General features: G+C 32.6%; 2 protein-coding genes across 2 annotated transcripts; both read right to left on the bottom strand.

Moving 5' to 3' along the window:
* Positions 1–761: 761 nt before the first annotated feature.
* LOC130825643 (transmembrane emp24 domain-containing protein p24delta3-like) lies at positions 762–4,587 on the bottom strand. The gene is made up of 4 exons (XM_057690967.1): positions 4,117–4,587; positions 2,492–2,695; positions 2,317–2,393; positions 762–1,312 (listed from the first exon to the last, which is right to left on the bottom strand). Exons 1-4 carry the CDS (start codon positions 4,306–4,308, stop codon positions 1,168–1,170), a joined length of 618 nt encoding a protein of 205 aa, XP_057546950.1. The 5' UTR covers positions 4,309–4,587; the 3' UTR covers positions 762–1,167.
* Positions 4,588–10,687: 6,100 nt separating this feature from the next.
* LOC130825640 (uncharacterized) lies at positions 10,688–12,774 on the bottom strand. Its single transcript, XM_057690964.1, has 2 exons — positions 12,704–12,774; positions 10,688–11,899 (listed from the first exon to the last, which is right to left on the bottom strand). Exon 2 carries the CDS (start codon positions 11,894–11,896, stop codon positions 10,688–10,690), a length of 1,209 nt encoding a protein of 402 aa, XP_057546947.1. The 5' UTR covers positions 11,897–11,899; positions 12,704–12,774.
* Between the last annotated feature and the right edge of the window lie 4,590 nt (positions 12,775–17,364).

The following is a 17,364-nucleotide window of genomic DNA, read 5'->3' as shown; positions in this document are numbered from 1 at the left end:
CTCTGTTTCGTTTTGGGTCTTAGAGCAAAAGATATAAAAGTGCCTCTAAAACTTAAGACGTAATAAATTATATAATACATTTTTTTTTTTTTTGAGAACTTACTTTTTTTTGTTTTATAGTGTTTATATTATAATTATTATAAAAAAATTTTAATAATTCATATTATTTAGCAAAAAAATATAAACTATATTTAAATTTAATTCAAGTTAATATCAACCTTATATATTTAAAAATATTTTTTGATCTTAAAAATTTAAGATCCTAGACAATAGCCCACTTTGACCTGCTATCCAAAAAATTTAAAATCCTACACAATAGCCTACTTTTACCTTGCTATTCGATGACCATGATAAGAGATTAAAGTTCACAAAATTTTAGGGAGAATTTGTGACTAAAACAAAGTTAAAATTATTTATGATCAGGTATTAACTACTACTCTACTATACATCAATCAAATATTGTTCTATTTTATAGTCATTATTATGCATAAAAAATCTCGGTTTAATAATCTCACATCAAAGCATATTTTATTAATATAACAATTTGGGTTAGAGCAAGTTTAATTTAACTAGTTTTGGAGATCGAGATGTGTTCAAATTTCGCCAAACATACCTCTGCCTCTAGATTGAAGCAGTGGAGAAGGAAATCGGAGAATCATTTAACCTTTCCCTTAGAAAAAGCACTTCCCCAATTATTCCTCAAAAAAAAAAAAAAAAAAAATTCTTCTATAAGTATTCCTCAACCAAAAAAACACAAATTGTTCCACCAAGTATTTGAAGTGACAAAATAAGCCCACTTCTACATCTCTTCCCATTCCCTTCCTTTCATTATCCCCCATTCATCATTGATATATCCAAACACATAATAAATCACGAAAGGCAAGTAACACCTATAAACGTTTAGATACATAAGCACCAAAACTGACTAACAACCCAAAACAAAAAAACGGTTATAAGACGGTCTAGAGCTGGTTACAATTTTTTTTAAAATGGAATTATAACATTAAATTAAAGGCGGGAATATAGGCTATAATCCATGTTTGGTCTAAAACTATCATGTCTTGTCCTCCATTCAAGTAAGCAAGAGATAAGGACCTTCACTGTTCGGTTTGTCAATTTTTCATCAATACATGACTACTCGAGATTCATGGTGTGATACAATGGCAATTATATAAGTTTCTTTTTCTGAAAGTAGCGCTTCAGATACCACACCTGGAAAAGTGAAGCAGCAATCCCTACACCAAGGGACATAATGCTTAACCAAGCAACTTTAGCATTGGTTGTTTCACTCACTTCCCTCATGTCTGCCTCCCTGTGAAGATCATTCACAAAAAAGTGTTAAGTTTTATTATGGCAAGATTGATGCTCAAGTTTCTCATAACATTGTCCTCAAAGTTTCGAGAAAATTTAAACAAACCAAGGGTTAGGAAATAGATGGACAAAGCTACTCCCTCCTATTCACATCACGTTTTCCAATGCACATAGTTAAAAATTATAAACGGTTGATATTAATGAAATTTACGTTGAGATGAATCAAACAAGATTCCATCAAACTATATTTTAACTTATGGATTAAGAATAAAATATATAGTAAAAATAATGGTGAAGTGCAAAAAAAAGAAATGAGATGTTTGATGCGAATAGGATGGAGTACTAAAATTATTTTGAAATGGAAGAAATCCTAAACATATAGACACTGAATAGTAACTACAACTTACAAGCTCAACTACTTAACAAGAAAAATGTAGTCATCCAGTCATCTATCATGATGCAAATATAAAAAAATAAAATAAACCCACGTAGTCATTTCATCTCCATGTTCATTGTTAAATGGACAAAGGTTTGAACTTCCACACTGTAGTTGTTAGCAGATTTGAAATCATTCAGAGGTTGATCTCAAACAGAAAATCTTAAATGGGCAACGTTTGAACATCCAAACTCTACGTTAAAAAAAAGAATACTCAACCACCTTTTACAAATATGTTTGAACTTATGGACAACACAATTCTATAACTAATAACAAGACCAGAGGCTCCGGAGGGGGTGTTCCCAGCCCCATGAAGATATGCCCCATTATTCTTCATTTTCAAAGAAACAAATTTTAGATCGTTTTATTAGTTCAAAAACGTGCTAGTCATATGTCATATGTGATTCAAAATTCTACAAACACCACTAAACCCACAAAACCATAGACATAAAAGTATAACCACATTAAAAAGTTGGGAGAAAACCGATTCATCAAAAAGAATACAGGAAGCAGGCTATGACATGTCAATGTGTAATGTATGTACATTGTACAGCTGTCTCATGAAGTACCTTTTCTTCAAATAAAGTAAATTCTCGTGGATTGCTTCCACTGCTGCTTCAAGTTTTCTAAGTTCAAGTTCAACACCCTACATAACTCATGAACAATGTTAAACCAATGGAAGATAATTAATACTAGATATGAAATAGATATACACTACAAATTCGCCAACTGACAATTTTTTACCTCAATATGCTCTTTTTTTGCAACTGAATCCCAGTCTTTGGCAGCAATACCAATTTTCCAATCAAGATTGAGTGTTGCAGATTGATGGTTATTGTCCACCCAGAAACAGGCGACATAATTACCAATTTCAGTAGTTGTGAATGCAAACTGACCATGAGTCACATTTTCATTGTGGTAGAGAGTGTTACCATAAGGAGATGTCACCTGAAATAATTAAAATGAGTAAACAAATAGTAGGAGTTATAAGAACTGAGTAGCAGAGTTCTCCTTAGTGTGCTATCAGTCTTCGATTTTATTCACCAAGCTGTTTGTTCAAATATGTACAGATTTTTAAAATGGAAACGTGTAAAGACCACAACTCTGATTTGTGCTAACTTAATTGTGTCACACAGTCAACAACAACAATGCCATAACCTTAATCCCAAAAAATTAGGGTCGATCTTAATCTTAAAACAGAAACTGTTATGAATGATGTGACTTGAGTGCACATTTGATGTGTGCATTCATGAGTGACTCTTAGGGATGAAATACTATGAGTGTTAATGTGGGTGAATTAAGTTGGTAACTTAATGTTTGTGATTTATGATGGTGATTAAAGTATGAATTGATTCATGAGTTACGAAGGTGATGAAGTAGGACTTAATCATGGGAGTTATGAGTCTTAATGAAGAAGTGAAAAAGATGCTCTACTATGCTTAGTCGAGCAAGGCTGTCAGAATGTCTCCTGAAGGTCACTCGACCAGGCCGCTCGACCGAGCGAGCTCCTGGGTGGGTCGAGCGAACAAATAGAATACTTCCATTAGCTTGTTGTAGCCCGCTCGACCGAGCAAGCCTCTGCTTTGGTCGAGCGGATCTTCAAATGCTCCTAGGATGTTATTTTTACTTTTCAAGTGCTTGAGGCTGTTTTATTATCATTTATTCATAGCTTTAATGTATTAAGTGTTGCTTAGTATGATATCCCTTATAAATAGAGGTCTCAAATGCCATTGTAAAACATCCACAAAATAAGCCAAGCAAAACACTAGCCTAATCTCTTCTCTATTGTAGTTCTTCATATTTGAGTTCTCCATATTTGAGAGTTCTTTAAACTCCTTTGATAATATAAGAGAGATACTACACACCGAAGGACGTATCCTAAATTGGGTGAACCTCAATAAATCTTTGTCGTTTTATTGAATTATTTTTCTCCTACAAACATCAATATCATTGGTAGCTAATTTGTTTGTCACAACACTTTATACATTCGATCTTGATCTTGGCAATATTGGAGTTTGAAACACATTGTTCGAACTCTAAAATAGCATCGTTTTCAGGAACAGTGATTAATCTTATTTTTAAAATAAGATCCTATCAATTAAGTAGTAAGCAGTAAGCAGTAGGCAGTAGGCAGTAGGCAGTAGGCAGTAGGCATTAAGCAATAAGCAGTGGAAGCAGTACATATGACCATTAAAGCAGTTGCTACGAAACTAGAATTTCTCAATGCTGAAACCTTGATAGTTGAAATCAAAGACGAACATATGTAGGACAGTAGGAACTAATATTTATCAATCCATACTAAACTAAGTAAATATTCAAATCAGAAAATCTATATCATTAAATAAAATCAATGAGATGTGAAAAAAAACCTTAGCAGAAACAGTAGGAGACGCGTGACCTTGTTCATCAATAACAACGTAATCAGCGACAACAACGACATTATTCTGGATCTCCTCAGAAACACACTTAGTCCCTGTAGTCGGCAGATTCAGCCATACTCCCTCGGACAAAATCATCATCAAGCTTATTAATAAAACCACCACACAGCAACGATTCATCATCAAGCTTAATAATCAAACTACGACAATAAATCGAAATTGAAATTGAAATTGAAATCGAAACCGAAGTTGAAATCAAAATTCAAATTCTTCTGCAAGGTTAAAGATTCCGGGTGTGGTACGACTTTTTTACTCTAATTTAGGAGAAAATATAGCATACATAACAATTTGCTCACGCGCAGTAGTTAACAATGGCAGATTTCACGAATGGAAGATCGCGCGTACGTTTGAAATCTGTCCTTGTTTGTTTTCACAAGTATATACACGTATATATCGTACCTTTCGCCAATTGTGGGACGCCAACAAGGATTTGAGTTGTAAACGTTGGCGACTTAGGCCTATTCCATTTTCACGCGCTCAATTTTTTTAAAAATAAAATTAAATAAAATTATAATTTTTTTTGAGATGTTCTTACTGTAAAACGCTCTTTGTAGATGGGTTAAATAAAGCCTAACTAATATAATTATTAGCATATGAGCTCTTTGTTTTGAGATCGTCTCACCGAGAAACAAACTCTCACATATTAGCTCAAAAATAAATTACTTTTATTCGATCTGTTAAAAATAAACTCATATATTATTTATTTAACTCAACTGTAATTTTTCTCATAAATAAACCTATTCAGTGTAATTGCTGAAATTTAACTCAACTATTGTTAATTTCTAATTCTTGACTTAAAAAAAAATGCTTTGAGAAGGTTATAAACATTAGGTTGATTTATTTTTAGCAAACATAAATAATAGGTGAATTTATTTATAAATAAATAATGTGTGGGTTTATTTTTAGCAAACCAAGCAAAAATTGATTTATTATTGACCATTTTAAGCTGAACTTTACAAATTGCAAATGGTACTGTGTTGATCGTTTGGTTCTCTAGTCTCATGCTCAAAACAAATTTATAAAACTCTTAAACTAATCAAAAATCATCACTATCTTAGGTCTTGTTTAGTTCACCTTACAAAATATAATCAGTTTTAACCAGTAGATTTCAATTTCAATCAATTACAATCAATAAAAATCAGTTACAATCAGTAAAATTAACTTTAATCAGTACAACTTAGTTATAATATATGGAATAACTAAAAATCAATTACAATCAGTAAAAAATAGTTTCGATCAGTAATAGTCAGTCTCAATTAGTAAAAATCAATTACAATCAGTAAAAATTAGTTTCGATCACTAATAGTCTGTCTCAATTAATAAAAATTAATTACAATCAGTAAAAATTAATTTCAATCAGTAATAATCAGTCTCAATCAATAAAAATTAGTTTTAATTGGTAAAAATTAATTAAATCAGTAAAAATTAAATAAACTAAATAATTAGGTTATTGCTTGGGGTGAATAAGGATTTTTGGTTGGAGATCAAGGTTGGTCTACAAAGACTAACAACAACAATAATGATGATAATACTAAGGGAGGTAGGATTTTTGAACAATCCACTTCACATGTTGATAGGCTAATGATCGGTAGTAGTTGGGGCATTAGGTGGAATAATATGATGATCAAAGTGGAACTCAACTCAACTCGATGACTTATGATTGATAGCATAACCATGGTGGTTGTACTCAACCTTCTAAGATTAAGTAGAGTCTAATGACTCTTACACTATTTTTGGATAATAATTTTGAAGAAAAAAGAGAGAGATGGAAGAAGAAAGAAGGAAAGAAAAAAAAAGAAGAAAAATAAAAGGAAAATAGCTCTTATTTATATAATAGGAAATGGAAGGGAAATGAAGGAAAATAAAAATTTTCCTTTTCAATATTTTTAACTTTAAAGAGATTGAAACCTTAACAAAAAGTATCTATCAAATCCTTTCAATTCCCTCCCCTATAAATTTCTTCTCTCCCAATTTGCTATTCAAATAAGGAATTCTTCCTCCCTCTAAATTCATCCACTTCCTTTTCTTTTATTTCCTTCCATCCAAACGCACTTTTAGCCTCTAAGCTATAAGCTCATTTAGTGAGATCTCCTCAATCATTTTTATGGGAACACCAAGAGCTACTAGCTATGGTTAGTATTTGAAAGATGAAATTCTCTTTCTAGAAGAAACTCAACGTCCTCTCTTTCAAAAGCTCCTTAAAATTCTTACAAAAATTGTGGACCATTAAGTATCATTCTAAAGTCTTACAATAATTAATCCAAAAGACCTTGGGAAGGTTTAATTCCAAAGTAGGGCCTAAAAGGGTGCTAAAGATGGGTAATAGTTGCTCTACCCAAAAAAAGAAAAATCCAAAGTGAAGAAAGAAAAGGAAGTCACTTAACCTAAATTTGGGCAATCTATGTAAAAGTTATTGAAATTGGCGATGCAAAAAATCTGGTTTGGCGCCCTTGAGTGGTTGGGAAGCGTACTGACGGCTTGACGAAGAATGTGTCATAACTCTTTCGTTTTCTTATTCTTTTTGAGCATGTGACTAGTTCAATCGAAGCTAACAAACCTAACTTTGATCTTCAACGATCATAACAGTTAAATTCCAAATATTATGAAGGTTATGCTCGTTCTATGTGGACTCTTGTGCATTTGATGAGTTACTTTGTTGATATTTCTTTTTTTTTCTTTTTGTTATTGATGCAAGGCACTTCCAAAGGCTTCATATGACTCATATGGGGTGTGATTCCTTCTTATAATGGTCAAGGTTGGGTTGCACACATTTGTATACAAATACCTGCAATTAAGTCCAAGAGATCCGCATCATTATTATTTATCCGCTGATAACCAAATTAAATTTACACACCTCTTCCATTGAATTGTCCTTTGATTCACCTCAATTGAAACAGCCCAAACCAGCGTAAACAATATAATAATATTGTCTACAAAGCATAGCGGAAGACTTATAGAAGTCTGGGCTGAATCCAACCTATAGCTCGATAGCCGCAGTAAACCAATATCAGAGTAATTAAAACTTTTTACATAACTAAGTGATTATTTACAAAACATTATAAAATTATTACAATTTAATTATACTAATATCTAATTTACAAAATGTATTTCCAAAAGAAGTCCTCGCCTCATCCGAAACACATAATACATGTAGGCATCCTTTCCACCACGGAGCTAACCTGAAAATAGATCTATCTCCCGTAAGGGATAGGCCCCATCAAAGACTGTCAACAATTGAATTGTTGAGTAATCCAACAAACTACTATATTTTATATACAAGTCGTTAACAGACATCTTCAATTAATTCTTTATTTGCTCAATTGGTAACTCTTTATAAAAGATTAATTTATCAAAACCCAAACTCTTTTAAAAGACCATTTGGTATCGACATAAATATGACTAAGAACCTTTGGTTCATAGTGAATCTAAGTACGGCTATAATTTTACAAGTTAATAGTGTAACACCCTCGGAATAGGTCAGACTTTTGAAAACACCTTTAATGAAAAACATGAGCCAAAACTTACTCATGGGAGTGTTACCGCCACATCTATTTCTAATAAAATAAATGTAAGGCTTAACGACTAAGAAATAACTTAATAACTTTAAATCCAACAAAGGGTCTTACAACATAAGAGAAAACTAAAACGCAATCTATGTCCATATAAAATTTAAACAACTTAAGGTAAAATTTAAACTGAAATACGACTCTAACAAAAGCTATGTTTCTAGGTGATCCTCACTCCACGATTCCCACGCAATCAATAACCTGCAACATAAGGATGCAAGAAAAACAAGGGAAAAACTCCCAAAATTAGGAAATTGAGTAATTCCAACTCCATCCCGTAAAACGATTAAGTTTGAAAATGATTTGAAAAAATAAAATATAATCAAATTGAAAATAATTTTAGAAAATAATTAATAGCTGAGTTTAAAAGAAAAACAATTTGAGAAAACAATATATATAATATCACATAAACCAATTTATTAATTTGATATTTAATAATGACAAACACATAATCAAATTTTTTAATTTGAGGGAATGAGAACGCCAGTAGGCCGAGGCTTTACCCCTATACCTACTTCATCAAGAGGTCGTCACCCCAAATAATTCAAGGCCAGCAGAGTAGTCTCAGGGAACCTTAGTGTGCACACCCCTTCTACTTGGATCACAACAAATAGAAGGAAGACCAAACATCGTATCAAGTATCAGAAATAATAATAGCTGTCGGCAGCTATACTAACCAAATAGGGCAACTTGTTCATCACCCTTATACTTGGATCACAACAAATATAAGAGCTTAATTTCCCTCGTGTTACACTTTACGTGATTTAATAGATTTTAATAATTAGTTACGAGCACACAAACATACAATCAAACATACATTATACATTTTATTTTATGATCATAAATTTTTCACAATAAATATATATCTCAGGAATATCCAACTAAAATAAGAATTAATATTATAAATATTTCTCTCCCAAATTAAACCGTATCTAATTTCGTTATCAAAATAATAATATAAATTTTATCGAAATAATAATTATAAATTCAAGTTTGACAAAAATAAGAGTCTATTCCCAAAATATTGCAAAATAAAAAAATAATTCCCACTTTGCATTATTTGGGAAAGTATTTCCCACAATACCGTCCACGTGGAAAATTAAATTTTTTTTATTTTTTTCCAGACAAAACCGCCATCTCAAGTGGCGGTTTGCCTTAACCACAAAAACGCCATCTGAAGTGGCGGTTTGGTCCAGGTAAACCGCCACTTCATGTGGCGGTTTGCTTGTGACTTTTTTTTTTTTTTTTCTTTGCCTTAAGTTTTTTTTTTCTTTCATTTTAAAATAGTGAACGCAACATGCATTAAACTAGTTCAATACCATCTATTCCATAATAATCAATTACGAACCGGATTGTTTTGAAAAAAATAATTATGAAACTAATGCAAAGATATATTACAATTATGGAAACTCATACAAGAAGTTCAAGTCGTATAAGAATATACAAAGCTTGTTAAACTACAACCCCCGACCCCTTTTGTTTTGCACACCGGTCGATGAGATGGTGTGAACTCGTCAACCTCCGCTGAAACATACATAATTTAAAAAGGTACACGAGTTACATACATAAGTGTTATTAAAATCATTTAAATATTATCAGATTGAACATGTTGTTACAAAATTTAAAAAAAAAACATACTTTGTTGACCTTCGAGGGCATGTTTTCTTATTATGACCACTACATCCACAAAAGGTACACGAGTTACGAGGACGCTTCAACGGTGCATCCATTTCGTTCCGTATACGAGTTGATCGCGGACGACCCTTTGCACGCTTCGTTAAGGGATCTGGAACAACTGTAGGACCATTCCAAGGATCGCAAGTAAACATGTCTGGAACGGGCATGAAAGACTTCTTATATGTCGATACGTATTTTGTAGTGCGAAATGAAGGGTCCACAAAAGCATCGTACGATATGTTACGAGCTCGACATACTGCAAGAACATGTGAGCACGGTAACTTGAAGATGGTTGGTTTCTGACATGTGCATGATGTTGCTGTGAGGTCAACCATGTAGGATTTTCCACCTTTTCCTGCTATCCTATTGCCACAACCAGTGGTGACCTCGAATATCCCACGCACTGTGTCATATATCCTAACATCATGAAAGCGTGCTTTTTCAGCATTCTTATCAATCGTATCACTTGGTTTCTTCGCATACACATGTCCACTATCTAATCTGCTTCTCCCTAAATCCCTCCTTGTGGCAAAGTATTCGTTTACCCGGTAGAATGTCATCCTAACTAATGAAGTGATTGGGAGTGACCTGGCCCCTTTCATAACGCCGTTGAACGCTTCAGACATGTTTGTAGTTCTCACTCCATATCGATGCCCACCGTCATGAATCAAAGTCCATTGGCGCTCGGGAATAGAACCGTCCACTAAGTACTTGTACGCGTCCTCATTAAGCTCTTTAAGGCGATTCATGTAAAAATTATACTTTCGAATCTTTGTTTGTTCAGAAGCTTTTCCAAATAAGTTCTTAACCGCTATGTTTTTAAACTTCTTATGCACGTTTGAAGCTAGATGACGTTTACAAAACCGATGGAATGCATATGGTTCTTCCCAACCTTTTCCAACTCTGTTCATTGCATGCAAAATTCCCTTGTGACGATCAGATATAACACATAAGCCGTCCCTCTTAGTGACATAATGCCTTATACAATCCAAGAACCAACTCCATGTGTCGTTGCTCTCTCCCTCCACAACGGCAAAGGCAAGTGGGAACAACTGAGAATTTGCATCTATGGACATACCAATCATAAGTGTGCCTCTGTACTTTCCGTACAAATGTGTACCATCTATAGAAATAAGGGGACGACAGTGGGGAAAACCCTTAATGGATGGTCCGAAAGCCCAGAACATTCGCTGAAACATCACTTTAGTAGGATCCATTGTTGGTTGGACTTCCCATTGCACCACTGTTCCTGGATTAGATTACATTAATGCCTGCACGTACCGTGGAAGCTCCTCAAAGGACTTATCCCAATCCCCAAACACTTTTGTTATAGCCTTATTTTTGGCCAACCAAGCTCTCTTATATGTTATTACAAATCCGTATTTATTTTTTACAAAATTAACGATTGACTTCACCTTAAACGCTGGATCAACTCTAATCATATCCACGATAAGATCAGCAACAAATTCAGAAGTAAGGAGGGGATGGTCGTCACTGTAATGTACTGAGCAATCTTGATTATGACCCTTATATCGCACAATCTTAAATGATCCCGTTGCGGTCATAACAGCTCGCATCCTCCATTCACAACCTACATCCTCCGCATTAGTGCATTGGATAACGTACTTTGAAGGCTCCGACTCAATTACACGGAAGTTTCTATTATTAGAAATCGCCCATGCTTTAACATTCTTCTTAAGGTGGTCTAAGGAGCTAAACTCTTGCCCTATCCTAAAGTCTCCATTTTCATTCATGGAGTTGTCATCGTTCCAGGTCATCCATGCATCAATCAATCTTTGATCAACCTCATCAATTCTAAGCCAATCTTGAGATGGAGCACCATCTCTAATCGCTGCATCTAGAGCTTCTCTTCTTTCATCATCCTCTTCTGAATCAGAATCAATATGCTCATCCTCCTGATCTAAAGAGTCAACCTCGTTCGCATTAAGGCTACCCAAGTGACTCGTGGAAAAGGTGTTCATTACACCACCACCAATGCCACGTGAATGAGTTGGAGAGCTATTCTCATCCAAGTGCTCATTAACGTAATTTGGGTTACTTAACATTTCTGTGAATGTATCATGGCGTACACTAGGACCTGATTCTGGAAGTTCCATGCTAGTCATGACTTCCCTCGCATTATCTAAACTTGCAACCAATTCAACATAAACCTCCATTGCCGTTCCAGGGGCTTGTGATGCCGCATAAGCAAGAGCACTTATGCTTTCATCATTCTTAATCGGGACTAACACATTTTTCCCAGTCACCGGATATTTCATCTCCAATTTTAACATAAAAGAGTTGCGATCGCAACCAATTACATCATAGACTTTGCTAACAAACACCTCAAAAGTCGTATTTTGACGATGGATAAACATCACTGTATTTATTCCTCCATTATACCCAACATCGGATCCAGTATAACTTATTTCCCCACCCCAATACACTATAACGGGATAATGATCCATATTCTGCAAATACAAAGTAATAAACTTTCATTGAAGCATATCATCAAACACTTTATATGCATACAAACCAAATCCTAAAATTCAACTACAAATGTGTAAAATGTAAGCTTATATCATGAAAACAAGAGAATTTATTAAACAATCAATGTATTTATAACTTCAATTGAAAACAATAATGAACAAAATATTCAATTTGCAAATTGAAATAAATTAGGGTTATGTTATTACCTTAAATGATGATGAATATGAACAAGTAAAGAAGGAGAAGATGAGAATGTAGTTGATTAATTTAGTTAAATGAGAGGAATTGTGAATATGAAGTAAATGAGAATTGAAGACTTTTTTTTTTAGATAACCGGCAGCAGCGAAGGGAAGGAAGCAAATGAAATGAGTGAAGAAAAAAAAACAGATACTGCCGTTTTGTACAGGTATAAAACCGCCACTTCAAGTGGCGGTTTACCCAATTTTTTTTTTTTTTTTTTTTTTTTAAATAAAAAAATTACCAAACCGCCATTTCATCTGGCAATTTTCTTCAATTCCCTAAACAAAACCGCTACCTCAAGTAGCGGTTATATTAAAAATAAAAAAAAAAAAATTTTCAAAATAATCCTACGTGGACGGTAAAGTGGGAATTACTTTCCCTAAACAAAACCGCTACCTTAAGTAAATATAATTGAGAATATATAAAACATAATATCATACAAAATAATGTCATATAAAGTCATGCATTCTATTTAAACACATTAATTATCACTTAGCACATAATATTAACGGGATAGTCCTAATTAGATGGACATTGAGAATTACCTTGTCACGCGATCCTAGACAATGTACGCTCCTAATAATCTCTGCCTACGAATCCGCTGTCTTTAATATCGAAATCTTGCGTTTTCTTGACTTGAATTTTTAAGCAAATGAGAGATGGAGGAACAGTTTGTAGGAGAAAAAGAAAGTGTGAGTAATAATGTGAATGAAATTAAGGGTAATTGGTTTAATTTATAATAGGTAAGTGAGGTTAGTTATAAGATTTAGAGGGAGAAGTGGGAAGTTATTTGTTAATGGGGAGTTATATATATATATTTTTTTTTTAAATTTCTGAAATTTATTTATTTATTATTATTATTTTTAAAAAATGACGGATGTTACAAATAGCGAAAATCAAAATGCGGCTATTACTTTACAAGTCAATAGCGAAACAATACGACAAATGAAACATATGATTTCATTTGCGAAGCAAACAAAACTTTATATACCAAACGTATTTATTCAAATCTCATATTAATACAACGATATAACAACACTTAAAAATGTGGGAATATATGGACCGTCAGGAAGTAGGCTTGATCTAAAAATCCTGAGAACACGGGTGATCATCATCACTGAAAATACGGTTCTTGCAAGAACGAAACGGGATCGGGGGGTCGAGACCGATCCGAATAACCATTACCTGTTATCAAACTATAGGATTTCACAATAATCCGGATATAAATATCCGCTGCCATTCCCAAAAACGGACATTTTTCAATGTCTAATATTTCAATATAAAACGAATTAATAAATCACTTGATTTTCTTTGAAATCAATAACCATAACTCATTTTCATAGTTTAAAAGCTCATATTTATAAAGCTGTGAACATACAAAACATAATTTTGATCAAGGACTAGAAGCAAAGTCAAACAAAGTCAAAATCCAAAATTTCGAACACCAAAAATCAAATTAGAAAACCAAAGAACTTCATTGATGCATTTGAACAACACCTTGTGTACATCAACTTATAACGTCAAAAGGTAACAATTCAAGCTCCCTTTTTCATCACCATCAATAATACTCAACAAAATCATACTATCCATCATTACCCAATAAAAAAACATAAAATAATCTTAAATACTTGATTAAATAAATACCCAATTAAAATCCCAATTTGAACAATTAATCTCATGATTGGTTATTCTCGATTTTCATGATAGTCTGCTAGTATTTTGGTTATAACTCTCTCATACGAACTCATTTGGGGGCAATTCAAGTGGCTACTCGACTCTGCTCGAAGCTCTACAATTCTTATGAAGACACTAAAACCCAAAAACAATCAGAACGGCCCCGAAAATGGCAAAACAGAAAGCTAATTGTCGATTTTCATGACAGCCTGTTAGTATTTTGGACATAACTCTCTCATACGAACTCATTTTGGGGCGATTCAAGTATCCACACGACCACGACTTGGAGCTCTACAAATCTTATGAAGACACCAAAACCCAGAAACAATCACAACTGACCCGAAAATGGCCAAAACAGAACGCTCAGTTTCTATCAATATCTAAAATACTAAATTTTATACTAGAGACCAAATAACCCAATCAACCAATACTAATCAATACTAAAAACAATCCAATTACTAATTGAATTCATATACTCATCTTAAATTTAATTTGATACTTAAATTTGAATCAAAGACCCAAATTGAATCTACAATTACTAAACTACTTTAAAACATTCAATTAATACTTAAATATAATAGTTTGTGGGTTACCTTTGAGCAAGATTAATTCCACACAAAATTTCAGAAAATCAAAACCAAGATCTACTTTAGCTTGTAGTTCTTCAATGATTTGATGAATTTCAAATTAGCCTCCTCTTGATGCTACTTTAATTACCCATAAAAAGCCTAACATAAAACAATCAAATATCAATTTGAGGCCCTATTAGCCGTGAAATTAATATACAAGTATGAAATCAAGAACACATAAAGAAATCTTACTTCTAACCAAAAGAGATGGAGACGGTGATAGTACTAGATGTGTTCTCCTTTTTCTACAATAAGAAAGTAAACATCAATTTTTCAGATTGAGTTTATGCTTTGGAAGAGGATGAATTTTCTGAAATTTTACTCTAATTGATAATGTAGGAGAAAGGAGAATGGAGTGTACAGGTTTATAAATTAGGAGTTAGCTTGATTAATCATAAGTTACATGGCAAAATTATGGGTGACTCAACTTCATATTCATACTCATTAAAGTATGAGATGGATAATATACCCATATTTTTTGTCGTATAATTTATTTTGTCCCCACAAATAATAAAACTAATATCTAAAAATCGTAGTAAAATTTTACTTTTAAAATGATAAACTCATTGTACTTATTAAAATAGTAATTTTTAACAAAGACATTTTTATAACTGTTTCATCAATAATCTCCTACGATGGAAAGGAAAGGTATATATTATTTTAAAAATTTACTATAAATTTCAAAATCAAATTGTTTCCGCTCTAAAACATACATGTATAAAAGAGGCCCACAACTTAACTTTTGCCTAGCGATCATAGAATTTTTAAACTAATCTTGTGCTTATGTATTCAAAACATAGTCTCAACTTATTGCTCAGCATCACCATGTATCTTGTCTTCCTTAGGAAATTCAACTAGATTAATATGCAAGGTAGATAGAGAAATTTAAGACTTATAAGCTCTACTTAAGAAAGCTTTTGGTCTTGAAAAAAAGTGCCCATTCATCTACAACATACCACTCTCCTCATAGTTCATCTTCTCCCTTTCATAGTTTTAATTTTCTCTTTTATTCTAAGTTCAAATAACATTTGTATTTTGATTTCCAAATTTTCATCTACTAACTTTCACCTTAGTTTATGAATCCTTCTTTAGATTTGTATCAAGCATCTTCTCTACTATGTTTGAGCAACAAAACACTTTAGTTTAGTGATTTCTTCAACTTAGTCATCTTCCACTTCTTGAAGATTCCAAGTTGTAACTTGATTTGGGTTCTATGAAAGCAAGTAGTCTCCAAGTTATAGTATTATGTGCTTTCATGCTTAGAGTTATATATTTTATATTTAAAGTTGTTAATTACATAAATAAGCTATTAATCTTAATTAATGAGTGGTTAATTTTTTGTTTAAGGTGGCCCAAAGGAAGGGGAAGGTTAGTGGAGAAGGGCACTGAAAATCAAACTTAAATCCCTTTAGTTTTAGAAAAGAGGTACATGCTCCAACTGATGCAATACCTAGTTTTCTAATCTTGAATTAATTGCAATTAAGCATGTTTCCTTCATACTTTTGTTAGGGTGAAAGTTCGAGTTGTGATATATACTTAAAACCAAATCACACCAAATTTCGGTTTTTATTCACTAGTGGAAAAAACGTCAAGTGTTGCGTGACATATACTGCGGTTTTTGTAAGACGCAGCATAAAATAGATTGAAAAAATGAAGCAAAAAAAATTAAGGGCTAAATGCTACGGTTAATCAAAAACAACAGCATATAATGGTTCAAGTGTTGCGGTTTTTACTGAACTGCGGCATATAGCTTATTTTTAAAAAAAAAAACACGCCTCTCATAACATAACTTAGCTTCTTTCCCATGACTGCTTCATTGTCTTCTTCAAAAAACCCACACGACTGTTTCATATCAGTAGCATATCGGTATACACTAGTGCTTCCTTCTTCTTCTTCAACATTTGAAACCACGAAACCAAGTTGCTTCCTTCAAAAACCCACGAAACCCACAAACATTTTCCATTGATGTCTTCTTCTTCGTGTGCTACTGTTTTATACCCACAAAATTTCTTAAAAACCCATCCATGAAATTGTTGAAATTAGCTTCTTCCTACTATCATTCATCGAAATTTGCTTCCAAACCCACGAAACTATTAAAATAATGTCCATTTCATGGTGGTTTTGGTGTTTTTGATTTTTATTTTTACTTTATTTTTCGAAAAAATGATTTTAATTACTAATTTTGTTTTTCTTATGTCATTGTAGGTTACATTGTAACTATTCTTCATCTAGATACACAAGGTAATTCTTTTGATACTAATTTTTATTGTTTTTTAAATTTTTAGTGTTAAATGATGTTGTTTTATTTATGAATGTAATTTTATTTATGAATGTGATTTTAAATGTGATTTTATTTGTAGATGTAGTTGCTAGTGTTAAATGATGTTGTGTTGAAATGGCTAGAATTGAAAACAATAGTCATATGCTTAAAATTACGTGCTAAGTTCCGTTTTAAAGCTTTTTTGGCACTAACATCTATTCTTAGTGCTTTCGACAAGATAATGGTATTGATTGCGACTATTACACTCTCAAATTTATGGACGATCTCTTACAAGCCGTGAAGAACGTTGGAGTTGAAAATATTGATGCGGTATGTATATGTTACGTTCTTAAATTATAATATTATATATTTAATATTATGTAAAATCTAATGTATATGTATTATATAAACTTTTTTTAATTATTTCATATTAATATTTAGGTTTTATACGACACTCTAAGGAAAACACGCGCTTTGACAAAAGAGGAAATGCGTGAATTAAAAAACAAGGTGGGCGTGCATCTATCTAATTTATGTGTTTAGTAGTGTAATTAGTTTAGATTTTTGACTTTTGTGTGTATATATATATATATATATATATAATTAAATTATTGTTAGATTTTAATATATATACTTTTGCCAT

This window comes from Amaranthus tricolor, chromosome 10, assembly GCF_026212465.1.
Source record: "Amaranthus tricolor cultivar Red isolate AtriRed21 chromosome 10, ASM2621246v1, whole genome shotgun sequence".
NCBI lineage: Eukaryota > Viridiplantae > Streptophyta > Magnoliopsida > Caryophyllales > Amaranthaceae > Amaranthus > Amaranthus tricolor.
This window is presented reverse-complemented; position numbering and strand designations above follow the sequence as displayed.

Bases quoted from the DNA above. Each gene is read 5' to 3' on its own strand.
- LOC130825643 (XM_057690967.1), bottom strand. From the start codon at position 4,308: ATGATGAATCGTTGCTGTGTGGTGGTTTTATTAATAAGCTTGATGATG. The intron at 2,696-4,116 runs GTTTTTTTTCAC...TAATTATTTCAG, and splicing joins CTCCTACTGTTTCTGCTAAG to GTGACATCTCCTTATGGTAA. The intron at 2,394-2,491 runs GTAAAAAATTGT...TGAGTTATGTAG, and splicing joins CAAAAAAAGAGCATATTGAG to GGTGTTGAACTTGAACTTAG.
- LOC130825640 (XM_057690964.1), bottom strand. From the start codon at position 11,896: ATGGATCATTATCCCGTTATAGTGTATTGGGGTGGGGAAATAAGTTAT.